The 18,595-nt window shown below is 44.1% G+C and overlaps 1 protein-coding gene across 3 annotated transcripts in view; it reads left to right on the top strand.

The window, feature by feature from the left end:
- MACROH2A1 (macroH2A.1 histone) overlaps positions 1-18,595 on the top strand; it is a 51,544-nt gene that overhangs the window by 4,673 nt on the left and 28,276 nt on the right. For all 3 annotated transcript variants that reach the window (XM_082211663.1, XM_082211661.1, XM_082211662.1), the window contains exon 2: positions 7,802-8,009. In XM_082211663.1, coding sequence (XP_082067789.1) covers positions 7,838-8,009 — 172 coding nt within the window. In that variant the 5' untranslated portion in view covers positions 7,802-7,837. The remainder of the gene's footprint in view (positions 1-7,801; positions 8,010-18,595) is intronic.

Genomic DNA, 18,595 nt, shown 5'->3' with positions numbered 1-18,595 from the left:
CCTCCAGAACGGATCCCGTTCGCATCCCGAGGTACCACTGTTTAGCTCTTAATTACAACCGTCTCTAAGTGGTATACAAGTAACTCAGCAATACAACAAAGATAAAAATAAGTTAAAATGCTTTCTGGAATGATGATTTCTTCAGTTGGTGTCAGAAGTTCTAAAGGAAGGGATCGTGCTGGACCTCAGCTGCAATGGAGTTCTACAAAATTGGGCCCATGTTACTGAACACACAGCTCCTGGTGGATACGAGCTATGTCTCTCAGCCATGAGGGAAAACTAACAGTGACTCCCCCCAAGACCCTAGTGATCAGGCAGTCCTCAAGGTATCCTGGACCCAAGTTGCAATGGCCTTGCATTAAGACAAGAACCTTGAACCTGGCCTTGTAGTAGCGGCCGGTGTGGTGAGGCAGAGCTGCCCCCCCCAACACCAGTGTTGCTGCAGCTTACCTAGTTGGTGCTGAGTTGGTACAGCTGGTGAGGTCAGGACTGCATAGATGCACAGGCAGCACTTCCACCAATGTGTCTGCACAGCCTTGACCTCTGCAACTTCCACACCCCACTGCAGTCCAGGTAAGCTGCAGCAACCTCGGTGTCGAGAGGATGGCTTCCTAGCTCTGCCCTCATACACCAGTCGCCATTGCCCTTATCATGTTTGTGAAGATAAAATGGGATAATCTCATATCTCCCGCTATGGGCCGCTTGAAGGAAGAGTGGGGCAAATCAGCTTTAATGTGCGAGGCTGAAATAATAGTATTTGATGGTTGCAAACAAAACATTGTCTGCTGGCAGTGAAGAGAAGGTGATGGAAAAGGAAACACACCAAATGCCTCTCTGGTTCATCTTGGCATTTATCCAGTCCCAGGAGATCATTATCTAGTGTGAATGCCCCATTGATGCCATTATACATATCTAGCGAAATCTGTCATCTGTGTATGAAGGCAATTACTGTCCATATGCATGCTTACCTTGGACCAGGCAAGCATCTGCCTCAAACCTATTAGGATGAATGTTAATTGCTCCGCTGAAATCAACTCGGCATCTGATTGCCTATTAATAGCCTGCCATTACCTTGACCCTCTTACAGTTCGGCATTTGCTTGACCCTCTTGCCAAGTGTTAGTCAGATGCTAGCCTAGCCAGTGTGAAATGAGTGGCCCAGAAGGACGTGCAGCCACAGCAGCCTTCCGTAAGCCGTGAGGTTTGGTGGCCAGAGATCGGATGAGTAAGAGTGTGTTCCTCCCCAATCAATCCAGAAAGTGACAACAAGCCTTCTGAGCATGCTACAGGAATTTGGGGGGGAAGGGACGTAGCTGAGCGGTAGAACATCTGCTTTGCATGTGTACCAGCTTCTGTCCTTGGCATCTCCAGGTGGGGCTGTGAGAGACCCTTGTCTGAATCCCTGGAGATCCATTGCCCGTCAGTGTGGATGGGGCTGAGCTAGATGAACCAACAGTCTGATTGCTGCTGCTTCTGTTCCTATCTTAACTACATAGCAGTCTGATACTCTGTTTGTGAAGACTGTGACTTCAACAGCTGTGGCAGAATCCCAAATGAAGCAATGAAAACCAGGGCTGCTCTGCTTGGGTCCTTCCAACCTTTCAGCTTCCACCACCTTCCATTCCTCTTGTGGTTTGCTTTGCTAAGGCCCACTGGAAGCCCCCTTCTCTTCACTCCATCTTTGCCAAATTGCGGGCACCAGAATACCTACACCAGTGGCTGCTGCTGAGCCAGCAGAAAAGGCAGACCAGGCCAAGAGTTGCCTTGTGCTGGTCCTGGGGCCCCCTCTGTGCCGAACGCTCTTGCCTGTGTATAGAGCTGGGTTGTTCATCCAGATTTAAAAAGAAGGAGAAATAAAAATACAGAGATGCATTTGAATCCCTCCAATAGGCAGTAATTCTGTGATTGCTGATTAATCTGCTTATGAAAATTGCCTGTATACCTTACTCCGTACATAAAGCATGTTCATTTTCTTACCGGAGGTGCCTAGTTATTGTTTAACACTAATTGGAGCTATTTGTAGCTCTGTGGGGTGGGGATGGGGGGGGGAGGAAACCCTTCCAATTTGCAGAAGATCTGTTAAGCTGCACGGAAGCTGTATCTCACACGCCGTATTATTTCTTCAAGAGGAAGTCATGCACAATTAAATGAAGAGTAGGCGAAGCAATTGGGAGATGCAGCCATACGCGCTGCGTAGAAGATTTATTGTGATTAGTTGTATGCTGAGGACCAACTTGATGTCACTCTCCGATGTTGAAATTTGTGTTTCCATCCATTCTGTTGTTTCAAATGAGATCCAAAGGTTAATAGTGAAAGCTCCAGTAAACCTCCTCCACACCTTATGGTCCCAGTAAAAAAAAAAAAAAAAAGGCCCTATCTAGGTAGTAGATCACATGCATGGCATGTAGAAGATTCCATATGCAATCCTTGAAATATGTAGCCAAAGGGATCAGGTAGAAGCTGAAGGGTGAGACCTTGGCCTGAGACCCTGGAGAGCTGTTGCATGTCAGTGACAACAAGGCTAGATGGACAGATTATCTGATCGGGTCTGAAGCAGGTTTCTGTGCTCTTAAGAGATTTGAGAGACAAGAAAACTCAGTGTTTTTCAGGTTCATGATACAGGCTGTTAATGCCAGGAGTTTTGTCAGATTGTCACTTGATAGTTATCATCACAAAAAGGAATTCCCCTGGGTTGCTTTGAATTCCATAGCATCCTCTCCTTGTTAGAGGAGCTCTCTCATCAGGGATTACTCTGTTGATAGAAGTTATAGGCTCTCTGGTTGTAGGCCATTTCTATTTCATCTCTCTGAAAAACGAGAAGGTATGTTCACTCTCCCTTGTTCCTGCCAGTAGCTTCTCTGACAAAGAACCGTGCTAGCTTTTCAAGAAGTGGAAGAATGCGAAGGGTAGAAGCGCTCAAGAAAATTGTCTAACTCCCCTCCCTCTTTTAGTTTGGAAGAAATACAATCAGTTCTGGCAGATGCTAGAAGGGCATTAGATGGTTTGAACCTTGGTTACATAGCCATTATTCAGATGGAATGCTGAACCATGGTTTGGTGGTATGAAGACAGGTCTTGGGCTATGGAAAAGTGAGATGAAGAAAGGGTGTTGACGTAGTAGCTCTTGGTTTTGCACTTTGTTGCAGCTCTGGTTGAAGTACCCAGTGCTATGGGTGTGCTATGGAATCAGTTTCATCCCGTGCAATCAACTGATGTGGACAAGGTGTTGGTGGCAATATGTCCGACCACATGCTCCTTTGACCCCATCCTTCCTGGCTCATTAAGTTAGCAGAGGAGGACTGCTATTTGTGAGAGGAAGGTCCCTGCAGCTTAAAAAATACATGCGACTACATCTACCAGAGGGGACACGGGTGGCGCTGTGGGTAAAAGCCTCAGCGCCTAGGGCTTGCTGATCGAAAGGTCGGCGATTCGAATCCCCGCGGCGGGGTGCGCTCCCGTTGCTCGGTCCCAGCGCCTGCCAACCTAGCAGTTCGAAAGCACCCCCGGGTGCAAGTAGATAAATAGGGACCGCTTACTGGCGGGAAGGTAAACGGCGTTTCCGTGTGCTGCGCTGGCTCGCCAGATGCAGCTTTGTCACGCTGGCCACGTGACCCGGAAGTGTCTCCGGACAGCGCTGGCCCCCGGCCTCTTAAGTGAGATGGGCGCACAACCCTAGAGTCTGTCAAGACTGGCCCATACGGGCAGGGGACCCTTAACTTTACTTTACATCTACCAGAAGGGCCAACTGGAATAAACAATACATGCCACATAAATCACTAAGTCCTGTAACTGGAAACCATGGCTTTCCACTACCTGAACAAGTGTGCACAAACTTTGGGCTCAAACAGTCTCTTTCTCTCTCCCCTCCTGCTCTTCTGTGATCATGCAGAGATCAAAAGCACCCTTTCTATTATCAATATCACATTCAAACTCTGGGAACTGTGGTTTGTTTAAACTGTGGTTTAGTAAGAACAATGCAGGATCTGTTTTATCTGTTCATTATAAGCATCGACTATGTACAGTAACTTTGAGCATGGGTGTCTGAGTTTGCCAGTCATCATCTTCCCTCCCCACTTCTTTTTCCATTTGTGTTGTGACTTTTTGACTGTACACCTATGGACAGGGATTGTATTATAATAATTAATTTTTAATCTATCATACGTAAGCCACTGTGGTAGCCTTTTTAACTGAAGACAGGGGTAAAATGCTTTAAATGCTTTGAATCATGGAGTGAATAACAAATAACATTATAACAATAATATTAGTAATAAAAAGATAACACTTTGTGACATCTCTGTTTGTAACTGTTTGTAACAATGTGGCTTATTCCACTGACTGGCAAATGTTTCATTTTTTTTTAATTTTTAATTTATAAAGGACCTTTTTCTTTTTTAATCGCATTGAAAACTCCAGATTGAAATTCCAGGGTAAAATATTATTAACTAATTGGCCATTTGTGTTCCATTAACTGGACATGAAGTGTCTGAGAATGCTCTGCTCTCCAGGGTTTTTGTGGTTTATACATATTTTTAAGGGCCATCTTAGAAGCCATAATTAGCCAGATGGTTAATAGAGACTTGCTAGTTATAGGCCTACGAAGATCAATATGGAGGAAAAGTGTGTTTTGCTGGGTTGTTTTTCCAAGTTAAGGAATGGAAAAGTGGAAAGTGGGGAAAGCTTTCTATATCTTTACTTCATTTTTCTTCACAACGTTTTCCTTAAAAGTACCTTGAACACATGTGGTAATAAGCTATGGTTGCATTCCTAGACACACCTGCAGGTAAGCCATGTTGAACTCTGCAGCAGGCTTTTAAGAAGATATGCCTAGGACTGTGGTGTATGATGAGTAACCCTAAAAACTGCGGGTATGGAGGTTTGAACAGAGGCAAACCTGTGTTTAGCCACAATCCTATCAGTTGCCTTGGGCCGACATGATATGTCCAATGGTAGACTTCCGTATGGGTTGCCTTTTACAAGATACACATTTCTCTTTGTTACATCTCCTTGTTTGGGAAGTCTAGGAATCGAGGTTAACAAGAGTGTGGGAGGATGGAATCAATAGATGCTGGAATTTATATTCTTAGTCGACAAAAGACTCCTGGTCTGAAATTTAGACAGGTTTTATGTAATAGCTGAAAGTGTATTTAAAAGCCTTCATGACACGTTAGCACAGGTCAGAAATCGCATAGTAGCAAAAGTTGCAAAATGTCAAAAGTAAGGCTTGCTTCGCTTCATTTGGAAGTCAGTCCATTGGAGGTGCCCGGTGCATATATTGATAGGTTTGTGTTGCAGGGGGAAGTAGGGAGGGAGAGGGAGAACGCAATGGAGCAAGGTGGGGACAAATAGCTAATGGAGCGAACAAGCAGAAAGAATTCAGAACCTAGACATGATGATTTAATAATCGCAAGGAGGTGAAGGGGGAATTGGTTTGAGAAAGGGGGGGGTGATACTGTGAAAAAGCACCCCTTTGTGCCAAGCCAGCTTTGGGTCACGAGGAGGTTTTCCTATGGCTAATACACACCGTTGGGGTTTCCTTTGGCTTATAAAACATTGTTTATAAAACTGTCTATCTCCATAGGGGTGAAGGAAAAAGCCACTACAGGCTTCACTTACAGGAAATCAAAGGTTTAGGAATTTGGACTAGTTTTCTAAACCACCAGCTCCCAGAAGAGCAACGGTTTCTGAGCTTGTAAACCGCCCCTCTCTGCGGAGCTTTTTAACATTTTAATTTAATGCCTACATACCCTTGCAAAAACACAACTTGAGAATGACAGACACTCGGCAGAATGGTCAGCAACATGTTTGTGTATGGTAGTAAATTAGCATGCGATTGCTGGCCATCATTCTCCGGTGTCAAGTCCAATTATGCTGGTGGAAGGAAGTTGTCAGATTGGAGTTTGTGAAACTCCTGCAGGGGAATAGAATGAAAACGGCTGTGATTGGTAGGCAGATAAATTCCACAATTTCAAATCCCAGGCAGTTAATTGCAATCCTTTCCTTTTTCCAAAGAGAGAAACAAACAAAACAGTGCTTTTGTATGCAAGCATTCTTGACTCCACTTGAGACCTTAAGCCTTACCTGGCATTTTATTTTTATCATCATCATCATCATCATCATCACCTTCTAAACCACCACTTCAAGGCTATTTACACATAAAATAACTAAAATCAGTTAAAAACATAAAAAAACAACAGATGCACTTAAAACAAGATTAAAACCCTAATTCATCCAGGGAAAGCTTGTCAGAACCAAAACGTCTTCAGTTGCTTCCAGAAAATGCAGACAGCGGGTGCCTGTCGTATCTCAACAGGGATGCTATTCCATAGAACGGGGGCCATCACATTGAAAGCCCTGATCCCAGTTACTGCAGAGCAGGCTTCTGAGATATTTGGAATGTTCAGAAGAAACTGTCCCAATGACCGCAGTGATCTACTGTCTATATAAGGGATAATGTGTTCTCCCAAGTAACCTGGTCTCAAGGTCTCCTACCAACACCAACACCCAGTGGCAAACTGGCAGCCAGGCCAAATCCCACAAGCAAGGTATTATATGCTGGAGGTAGTTTGCCAGTCTTCTTTCAAGAACATGAAATGATAATAAGGACGAGAGTGCCTTTGAGCATGTGCAAAGTGTCTTTCTGTCACAACCACTAGTCCAGCACATATGGGACTGGTTGCTACAGCAGACAATATGATCTTTGCAGGGTGGTTACTTTTCTCAGAATGTTCAGTTTGGACATACTTGTCAATGCAGCAGACAAGATAACCCACTCATTACCAGAAAGGCAAAATCTGGGAACAATTCTGTTTGCATCATCAGTCTGTTAAAAAATAACATTATTGTCCAAGCAGCTCTCCTAACCCGGGTGATGACTGGGAATAGCGCCGGCACAGTGTCAGGACTCAAGGCATGTTTTATAAATATTATTGGAGTTTATTTTTGTATGGTCATTGGTGTTTTTACAATGACTTCATTTTTGTATTTGCTACTGTATCTAGTACAGTAAAATTACCATTTGCTTTTTTTAAAAAAGAGTAGAAAGTTTAACACCTTGAGCAATATAAAGTCATCTGTTTAGAGCATTTAAATTTTTTATTTTTATTTTTACAAAAATGAAATTTGTTTTGTCAGGTATAATGGAGAGATGGAATACTAAAAAATACCTTCTATTCAATCAGCAAGCATCCATATTCACTCCTCCCCCAGCCTTCATAACTTTTTAAAAAAAAATTATTATTTTTCTTTTCTCTCATTACAAATATACTTATACATAACATCTCTCCCTCCCCCCCTTTTGGACTCCCCTCAACTTCCATTTCTGATTTATTAACCTCATTAGTATATAACTGTTAATTGTAAACAGAAATGTTTTGTTTTTTAAAAAAGCCTGTGTTTATATTGTTTTCTAACAAACAAACAAATTGTTCTACCACTGCTGGATCAATGAGCTTTCCGTCTGTAGAGGGACCCCACTGGATACAACCATAAAAAATGAATGCTGGGATTCTCAGGGTGCTGGATTTTGCACCCAGCGCCAGAGTCCTCTGACACACAGTCTGATCAGCCTTGCCCACAGAAATCTCTTTGAATTTTATGTGTTACAGGCACAGATAAGGCACTAAAAGCCCTACCTCTCAACATAGCACTGCAGCTTTCCATGTGATGTATAACAGCGTTGCGACTCAGTGCTGTTGAAAGCCTGTGGGCCTGATTTTAAGATACCGCTGAGGTATCGTTCGCCATTTGAAAACAACTGTCTCAGGCTTGATTTGTAACCTTACCCTTTCCCCCTTTTGTTTCTAGTTTCTAGATTGTTGACCAAGACCCACGCAAAAGAAAATGTCCAGCAGGGGTGGGAAGAAAAAGTCGACGAAGACCTCTCGCTCGGCAAAAGCCGGGGTCATATTCCCCGTCGGACGAATGCTCCGTTATATTAAGAAAGGTCATCCGAAGTACAGGATTGGGGTCGGTGCTCCAGTCTATATGGCAGCTGTACTTGAATACCTGACTGGTAAGTTTTGCCTCGACAAGAGCCAAGGCAGTTCAGTGGAATCAGTTGCAAACGCGAGAGAGCATTTGCGGAAGATAAATCAGTGAGTTGAGGCACTTTTTATCTGCAGCAACATTAACCTCGTAATGAATGTAAATCCAAAATACTGATCTTGCATCTCAGTTCAGATGTCTGTGTCTTGGAAGCATTGCACTATAACTTTCGCAGCTGTAAACCCTACATTGCATTTATCATGGGTTCCTGGTAAGATTAGTTGGCTTTTGGTTGAGCCTTCCGTGATGCTAAATTGGACACATATAGTAGGAAGGGTGAATGCTAGCCGTTCGGAGGGCATGTTGGCGTCATGTCAGAAGAGGCAAAAGACCTGCAGGCTCCAAAGTCCCCTTGTTCCTCTGGCATGCCCCAGGAATGGGGTGCAAGCAAAAACAGCCCTGGAGCTGACATGGGTATTTCACTTTGTAATCTACAAGAGGGAAACTTTTTAAAAACAGCAACCGTATGAACCTGGTATGAACCCCCCCCCCCCCATTTTTAACTGTTCTGTAAAATGCACAAAATAATGCACACTAGACAAGAGTTTCAAAAAGCATGGGGGAAATGTAGAGAATACTTCACAGTGCCCTAAAATACATACCTAAAATACATTGTTTCGATTAATGTCTGCAGGAGACTTTGTGGATATTTAAGTTATAATTAGAAAAATCTTAATAATTATTCATAAAGGAACCAGTTTATAAGAAGTAAATAAGGAAGCCAGATACAGGATGAAGGAAGTCTTTTATTTGGTTGTTGTATTGTTGTATGTTATGCTCATTGTATGTTCACGTTTATTGAGGGTGGATCTCTGTATTGGGGGGGGGGTTATGTTATGTTGTAAATAAAATTTCCAATAAAAATTAATAATAATAAAATAATAATGTGTTTTGCCACTAGCAAGCTTCATTAGCTTGAAGCCATTCATTAGAGCAGAGCTAGGGGACCTTCAGCCAAAGGACCACATTCCCTTTATTAATAACGGTTTAAAACAACCTACAACCACAACAATAAGGTACCGCATGCCAGTGGTGGCTGGGACCAGAGGCAAAAAGTGAACAAAGCAACGAATGTGATTTCCCCCTTTGTGCGGTAAGCTAGCGTCTGTGCACAGCCCTCTCTGTCCTCTGCCCAGGCAGGCAAGAAGTGTTAGCAGAATTCAAGGACGTATTTCAGCCCTACTCAAGTAGGATATGCAGAAGGGAGGATAAGGGGAGAGGGGATGTATCTGGGGTGAGTCTCGGGGGCCAGAAAGAGGGACATGGAGGGCAGGGTTTGGCTTCCAGGCCTGAGGTTCCTCATCCCTGTACATCTCTTGTGGCACCCCCACTGTAGAATTCCCTCCCACTGGAAACCTGGATAGCGACCAGCCTGGTGGGCTTCTGCCACCAAGTGAAAACATCTCTCCTCCTGTGCCTTTGGAGGAAATTAGTTAATGCTTTCTAAAAGGAGGGGGGTTTGTGCTACTGCATTTTATTAATGATTGGTTTAAATATTTTATTGTATTGTTTTATATTGGAAACCGCCCTGAGGTCTTGATATGTGCAAGGAAGGGCAGTCTAGAAATTTTGTAAACAAGCAAATAAAGAATTGGGCAATGGGTTGGTTTGCTGCTGAGCCGTCAGTCAAAACAGCTGCTGGAGCAGCTTTTTTGAAATGGGGCCAATAATGCAATTAGAACATGATGCCTTCACTCTCCATATACTACAGCAGGGCCTCCTTTTGCCGGGGCTGCTATATATGGCGTGCTCTTATTGAACAAAGAGAGGTCTAAGAGTCTGTTTGAACGTTAGAGCCACCACGTGAAGGCTGCTGAGGAACATTTCTCTGGTGCGGGCAAGAGATGCCACGCACCCAATGAAGGCGCACCGATAATTGGCAAGCAGTTTTCAGATGTTAGTCCCACTCTGTGAAGTGCTTCCATGCAGAACCGAGGGTCTTTAAGAATTACAATTAGCCCTCAGGTGTAGTGCTAATAGAGGGGGGAAGCAATAGCTTTAAGGACTCAGTGTTATGTACAAGCAGTGGCACCATTGTAAAAAGAGGATGGTAGAGAACAGGCTAAAGAGATGGCAGTGATTTCAGCAAGATGAAGTATCCAGAAATGAAACGTTAGACCTAAGTTCTCAGGGTGGGGAGGTATTCGGTAAGAGATTAAATCTGATGGTCCTTCATCTTTGTGGCTTATTTGAGCAATTTAAGTAAGTTTAAGGATAGGGATCGAGGTGGCGCTGTGGCTTAAACCACAGAGCCTAGGATTTGCCGATCAGAAGGTTGGCGGTTCAAATCCCTGCAATGGGGTGAGCTCCCGTTGCTCAGTCCCTGCTCCTGCCAACCTAGCAGTTCAAAAGCACTAAGTACAAGTAGATAAATAGGGGGGAAGGTAAACGGCGTTTCCGTGTGCTGCTCTGGTTTGCCAGAAGCGGCTTAGTCATGCTGGTCACATGACCCAGAAGCTGTACGCCTGCTCCCTCGGCCAATAAAGCGAGATGAGCACCGCAGCCCCAGAGTCGGCCATGACTGGACCTAATGGTCAGGGGTCCCTTTACCTTTACCTTTAAGGATATAATAAAAATGCCCTAAACTATCTATCTATCTATCTAAATAGTTTTCCAGAGTGAACTAAGGGCTAAGCAAGCTGACTGACTTTACATGCACAATCTTAGAATCATAGATTTGTCTCTATTACATTTGTCCCAATTGAATTCATTTTGTTAGTTTGGGCCCAGTTCTCCAATCAGCCCTCCCAGTTTGGTGCTGTCTGCAAATTTGATGAGCGATCCCTCAATTCATCAGTCGAAGTCATTTATAAACTTTAGAAATCCACCTGTGTAGCCCCCACTTCCCAGTACTTAGGCGATTCACTACTTTAAGGAAGTTACTTGTGAGAGGAGTAATGGATTTCTTGAACAACGACAGTATGGTTTAAACAGGTTGCTAAGCTTGTCTGTATTGACCTGTATTTGTCCATCTAGCTCAGTATCACCTACTCTTCTAATACTGTAACCACTATGTAACTCAGATGATATACATATATATTTAGATTCTAAACTTCATGCCTTTTATAAAATAGCCTGCACTGAGTGTTTTTTAATATATAAACCCCCCCCCAAGCTAAACTAGCAACTGAGCTGTATTACAAGTAATGTTAATGAGCAGGACATGGTACCAATTTTAGAGAGAGAGAGATTTGCACACTTCTGTGAGCTGAAGAACCTTGAGCGAGGGAAGAATACAATAGAGCATGAAGACTTTTTTGTGGAGGGTGGGAACCCTGGGAATTTGTAAACATGACTTACAATCCCAGCTAGATTATCCCCAAGGAAGATATTATAAAGAAAGCTGAAAAGAAAATGATTCTCTGCCTTTAATTACTTCCATTCCAAGGAACTGAGATTATTGTGGGTTTTAAAAATGATATATATTTTTTACTATTTATGTTTTCTGTCTAACACTTCCCCCCGCCCCTAAAAAGCAAAACTCAGAAAAAGGACATTTGCATTTGTCTGTTTCCCCTGGTGGCTGCATTCATTTAAAATGCATCGTGATAAAAAGTTAATATGTTTATTCCAAACCAGAATAAGATATTTTGCCCATCTCTCCTTTATTTAAAAGACGATGCCAATCCAAGCTCCATTAAAGTGACTGTGAGGATTAGGCTGCCAAAGTTATTGCTCACGACCTTATAATAAAGGTTACTGTCTGCAATCCTCCAATTTTCTGTCTTACAGCTCCCACTTTCATCACGCACCATGTATGGTTTTGACTTCATGGCCTTTCCTTTTTCTTCATTTTGTGTGGTTTGAGCCTAGATTTCTGTTGTATGTTGTGAGTTGTGCTGACTGCTGAAAAAGTAAGGGATTGTTGGCATCGCTGAAGATCGCACAGTATCCCATGGGACTTTTCTGAACTGACCCTCGCTTTTTGCCTGATAGGGAGCAGCTACAGTACATAAAAAAAGAAGCGACCTTTGTCTCCAAGGGTGCTCTCGGAGAGCTCCTTTGTCGTTGTTGGTGAGATTGTGGCAGAGTTGAGAGAAGAGGTAGAGAGGACAGAGTGATCTGTAGTGGAAGGCGAAATGGCAATAAGAACACTGCCAGATTCAAGGAAAATATAATATCAGAAGCCAAAGGGCGACATTCAACTAAGTTGTAGCATGTGCAGAACAAGGTTCGCTAGTGGATTGGGACTTTCCCCCCCCCCCTCCACGCTTTCCTTTCCCTGTGCATCCTGCATGTATGCTAAATCTGTTTTGGAGGAGAGGGGGGAAACTCTTGCTGCACAAGCTCACCTTGTTCCATGTGCAATTACTCCATTGAATTCCACCCAGGGTATTCACATTTACATTTTGACTCAAGGCTCTGAGATTGCTAGCCTACTGTGTTTGTTGCTCATAATCACCCATTTTTCATACTCGACCTGAAAGAGAAGTTCCAAATTTCAGAAGAGTTATGATATATTCATTAAAAAGAAGCATCGGTTCCCGTGGTGCCTTAAAAGTCTTAAGTGCTTCTTTGTGGTATAAGCTTCTTTCATCCTGTCCACACTTCAGTCTGTGTCTCACTCAGACATATTTAGCTGTAACCCATATCACTGGCCATTATAATATAATTTCCCCTTCTTGCTAGCCCTTGAGAAGTTCAAGAGGTGACAGCACGTGAGAGGGCCTTTTCCGTGGTGGCTCCTCACCTCTGAAACTTCCTCCCCTGGAAGATCCATGTCACTCTTTCACTGCTTGCACTTAGGAGGGCAGTTAAAGCATCTGTTTCTAATCAGGCTTTGAGCCCTACTGTGAATGTGAGTGTTTTTTGTTGCTTGTTTATAAGCTTGTACCGTTAAACTGCTTTTTATAAATGCTGCTCTGATCTCCTAAGGGAAAGAGGGTTGGATATAAGTTATTTTAAATAAATAATTAAATACATTTTCCTAATCCGAAGGGGAAATCACCCTGCAGACACTTAGCAGAGTCTCCTGTCTTGCAGCTACACCAGAGGCTGTACTTAAATAAGAACTAAATAAGACCCAGTGTTTTTGTCTTGATAGCTTCCTAACCAAAGGGACCGCAAGGATCTCTTAGGACTTCCACAAATCTTTTGTACTAAACATCTGGAGCAGTTTTCCCTGTTGTTTGGTATTAAAACAGACATAGAAAAATAAGGCATTGTGTCATCTAATAAACAGTTTTCTCCTATCTTCACTTTTCATCTGACCTCTCCAGAGAGGATCCTTTTATTACTTTTCAGTCATGTAACGTAAGTCTCTTGTCAGCTCTTTTTAGGCTGAACAAGTCACCATTTTCCCAAGCACATTTCAAAAACATTGTTTTCTGGCATTTCAATACAAGACATAATATCGAAGATAACCCTGAAACTAGCACTAACAAACTCAAATATGGGGACTGGTTGAGGCTGGGACAACTTGTGCTGTTTAAACCCAGCTGAAGCAAGGTCTGGATTATCAAGTCAAGTACAGTCAACCATAGTTTAACACATGTAGGGTATTCTGTGGTAATATTGTGAATTTTTGAACTTGTCCATGGAGTAATACCTGCAGGAAAGTTCCAATCCCAGTGCCCCACCAACTGTGGGAACATGGGTGAGGGTCTTCTCAGTGGTGGCACCACTCAGACTCTGGAATTCTTAGCACATTTGTCATTGGCCTTGTAATAAATTGCAAAGACCTTCCTGTTCCAGAGGCTTTTGGCCTACTAGGTTAGTCATTTATTTTCTTGCGCTGCAGTGTTTTATTATCTTGCGGTTCTGAATTTGGTTTATGCTGACTGCAGTTTTGAATCTTCTTTTTCTGTTTAATTAGATTTGTTTAATCTGAATGCACTACATTTTCTATCTTTTTTCAGTCAGCCTAGTTTATCTATCTATCTATTTATTTATCTGTCTGTCTGTCTGTCTGTCTGTCTATCCATCCATCTATCTTAATGCAGAAAAAGAACTAGAAAGCTTATGGGCAAAATTTAAATAGTAGACAGAAATGAAGCTTGTGAGAATTTCTGTCAATAGACTGCTCTACATAAAAAAATAATTCCACAGCAAATTAGGAAAGAGTGAAGTTTATAAAACAGCAGGTGATATACAATAACACCCCACTCCTAAAAAAAGGTGCTGTGATTTACATTGTTCCACAGTTAGAAAAAGTCAGGTAGGGCGAAAACTTGAAATGTCTGCTTTCTCCATTAACATTTTTCCACCACTGTATTTTATTGCCAATCCATTCATTTTGTAAAATTTAAAACATGCAATTTTTTTTTTAGAGTTCCAGACCATAACTCTCTCTTGGGTGTTCTGGTGACTTTTATGCTTTGTTCTCGTGCTTTATGACATCACCAGATTCCCTGAGTGGAGTTTCAGATACTCCAGCAAGTCATTTGCTTGCTATTTAATCATGATTCATTTTCTGTGTGGAAACCTGTCCCAAGCCATTGAGTGCCTGAAAAATAAGAACGTATCCAGTTAGTGCAGTTAACCAGTTATCCCAAGTGCTTGCCATGTTTTCTGTCAGAATTCATTATGTGGAAGTGCCATTCCACTCTTCTTTCTTTTCAGAAGGAAGGTAATAATTTAAAGGCAAACGACAATCATGTTTGTTTCTTAAAATATATATATTTTAGTGCACACTGCTTTTTTTAAAAGGACAGCGGCTGTAGCCACAGTGATCTGCCATAAAAATAGTTTGATTCATAGAATGTGATTTCAAAGTTCGGAGTGTTATTTATAGGCTGCACGGTAAGGAAAGGAAGCAAAAAGTTTCTTAAACAATGAAGAATCCATTACAGTGACAGCATTCTTTGGAACATTTGACATATTTCCTGCATATCATTACACATTGATTTGTGTGTATTTGTAAAAGGTAAAGGTAAAGGTACCCCTGCCCGAACGGGCCAGTCTTGACAGACTCTGGGGTTTGTGCGCCCATCTCACATCTATTGGCCGGGGGCCAGCGCTGTCCGAAGACACTTCCGGGTCACGTGGCCAGCGTGACAACGCTGCTCTGGCGAGCCAGAGCCGCACACGGAACGCCGTTTACCTTCCCGCTGGTAAGCGGTACCTATTTATCTACTTGCCCCCGGGGGTGCTTTCGAACTGCTAGGTGGGCAGGCGCTGGGACCGAGCAGCGGGAGCGCACCCCGCCGCGGGGATTCGAACCGCCGACCTTTCGATCGGCAAGCCCTAGGCGCTGAGGCTTTAGCCCACAGCGCCACCCGCGTCCCTATTTGTGTGTATTTGTAGCCTACCCTAAATAGAAAAATCAGGTTGAGCAGGACTGAAAAACAGCAAAAAAGATATAGAGACAGCAAAAAAGATATAGAGACAGATCAATACATTTAGACTGTGTGGTACAATACTGTAGTTTATCTTTAACCTTATCCCTGGAAATAGAAATTCAGTGAAAGAAAAAGACCTTGTGATTAAGGCTGAAATTCTGCTGAATACCTGGGAGCAAGTCCCATTCAGTTCAGTAGGGCTTACTTCAGAGTCGGCATGTATAAATTTGCACTGTAAATTATAATACTTTTAAAACAGAATTTACTCCTTTGCTAACAACACAGGTTTTTAAGACTGTGACATAAATATGGACCTAATATGGGCAAAAGTCCCCCTCCCTCTTGATGTAAATAAGAAATGGGTCATATTAACCATGTTGGGGTTTGTTTGCTTGCTTGCTTGCTTGTTTTTACAATCAAGCAGTATATAAATTTTATGAAATAAATCAAGGAGCTGTGGTTGGGATGCAGATAGCCTCTCAACTACTTCTGTGAAATCAAAGAGCCTTGGATGGTCAAGAGTCACACTTCAGCATCTCCAGGTAGGCATGGGAAGGCCCTTTGCCTGAAACCAGTCAATGGCAACAGTCCTGAGCCAGGTGGCCCAATGGCCTGTCACTTCCTGTGCTCTTATCCTAGTCTTGGCTAGTGTTAGTGATGCCAGCAAAGAACCACTTAGGACTTTTACATCAGTTGGTGGTGGTGTTTAGTCATGTCCGACTCTTCGTGACCCCATGGGCCAGAGCACGCCACTGCCTCCGCAGTTTGGTCAAACTCATGCTGGTAGCTTTGAGAACACTGTCCAACCACCTCGTCCTCTGTCGTCCCCTTCTCCTTGTGCCCTCCATCTTTCCCAACATCAGGGTCTTTTCCAGGGAGTCTTCTCTTCTCATGAGGTGGCCAACGTATTGGAGCCTCAGCTTCAGGATCTGTCCTTCCAGTGAGCACTCAGGGCTGATTTCCTTAAGAATGGATAGGTTTGATCTTCTTGCAGTCCATGGGACTCTCAAGAGGTCTCCTCCAGCAGCATAATTCAAAAGCATTAATTCAGCCTTCTTTATGGTCCAGCATCAGTTGAGCACTTGAAAATTCAGAATTGGTAGTCCTTCCTGTAGCGTTGTTGACAGATTCAGTGGTGTAAATGTTTGAGATAGAGATTAACTTCCCTCACAGTACATAACAAATGATGTGACACTTTTTGTTCAGTATCAGAACCGATTTGGCCTCCACAGATTAAAACACGTGTCTCTTAGAGTTGGCATTAGGTTGGGGGACGGTGTGTGCCGTACATAAATGCTGTCTTCACGTGTTAATGTGCACAAGATACAGTGGTACCTCGGGTTAAGTACTTAATTTGTTCTGGAGGTCCATTCTTAACCTGAAACTGTTCTTAACCTGAAGCACCACTTTAGCTAATGGGGCCTCGCACCGCCGCTGCGTGATTTCTGTTCTCATCCTGAAGCAAAGTTCTTAACCCGAGGTAATATTTCTGGGTTAGCGGAGTCTGTAACCTGAAGCGTATGTAACCTGAAGCGTATGTAACTTGAGGTACCACTGTACATTTTAATAAGCAAACAGCACTCCCTGGAAACTTTTTCAGCTGCTCCAGCACAAAGAAAGGAGAGCCATCTGCAACACTGTATTCTTAAATGCCAGGTTATCCTTTTAGTTTGTCTCTCTTTGTATTCATATGCAAGGGGTGGGTGGGTGGGTGGGTGGCATGGTGGGCATCCAGTTTGTGTAAATGCAGGTTTATAACAAATGTCCCTGTCAGGGAACTGACATCGGAGGAAAGGGAAGTGGTAGGGCTCCCAGAGACTGGGAGAGAGTCAACAGCTAAAGCAGGGACCAGTAGGGGGAGCGCGGGGTCTCTGGAGGAGGATCTCAGTAATGCTGAGAGAGACGCAGCAGCCCAGGCAGGAAGCAGAAGGGGAGAGAAAGGGGTGAGAGACACTTCGAGCGAAAATAGCGGGGAGGTGTCAGAAGCAACTGCAGGGAGACCTATGCTTCGCCGGAAGCTGTCACGTCGTGAGTCCAGGAGACGCGTTTCCGTTAAGGAACTTCTTTGCTGGAAGCGCTTCCGCAGACAGCCACTGTCGGACTCTACAAGTGACTAGAGCAGACATGTCTGAGGAGCTCTGTCACACACAGAGGTTTGTGGGGTCGCACAAACTCTGAAGGGGCACTATTTTAAGCACAAGCAGCTAATCATCCCCTGACAGCAGTCCGACAGTCTCTGTACGCTGCCTGTGCAGGAGAAGGCATCATGAGCGACCCAGCAGGAGCCGGAGCCGCAGGGGGTGGAGCTGGTCCAAGCTTGGAAGACAGATACCGAGCATTGGAGGTCCAACTTGCGCTGCAGACGGCGAGGCTCGAGGAGAGGAGGGCTCAAGATGCAGACAAGAAGGGGAGAACCACTCAGTTCCCCAGAAAGGTACCAGGATTAGTGCAGAAGTTTGGGGGGGACCCCAAGGATTACCATGCCTTTAGGACTGAAATGCAATATGCCCTGAATGTGCAGTTTGATGAGTTCCCTGATGAGGAATCCCGAGTTGCTTTCGTAATTGGGCATCTTGAGAAGGGGGCGCGGGACTGGGTTCGACCCCTGATGGCAACGCACAACGATATCCTGAAGGACGCTATGAAATTCTTTCGTGCAATGGATATCATGTTCTCCAGCGATATTGAGGAGGGGGGAGTGCGCAGACAGCTAATGGCTTGCAAGCAGGGAAGCAGATCTGTCCGTGAGTACTGGACTGAATTTACCATGCTGATTCACAGATTGGGGTGGGATTTATCGGCAGCACCCATTCAGATGCTATTTGAAGAAGGTCTTTCTTCAGCTGTGAAAGACGAGCTGGCCAGGAGCCCCAGGGCGGTGTCTATGGATCAGCTGACCAAATCTGTGCTGACCATTGGAGCGCGCCAGGAGGCAAGAGCCTTGGAGAGGCGGGAAGGGAGAGGGGAACGTTGGAAGGAGTTACGCATTCCAGACATTCCTGAGCCAGCTTTCCCGCCGGCAGAGCCGATGGAAATCGGAACAGCCCGCGCGCGCGCAGTTTCAAAGCCCAGTGAGGGGGCGAAGAAGGAGGGAAAGGGACCCCGGAAATGCTATCTCTGCCAACAGCCAGGCCACTTTGCCAGAGTCTGCCCCCAGAGGAAGGAATGGCAAGGGATGGTGGGAACTGTTGAGGGGGAAGAGCAGGGAGAAACGGAGCAGGTAAAAGCCAACGCCTGGTTGCCAGCAGGGCACTGCAGCCAGGCCAAAGAGCAG

The sequence above is a fragment of the Podarcis vaucheri genome, assembly GCF_965113315.1.
Source record: "Podarcis vaucheri genome assembly, chromosome: 2".
NCBI lineage: Eukaryota > Metazoa > Chordata > Lepidosauria > Squamata > Lacertidae > Podarcis > Podarcis vaucheri.
This window is presented reverse-complemented; position numbering and strand designations above follow the sequence as displayed.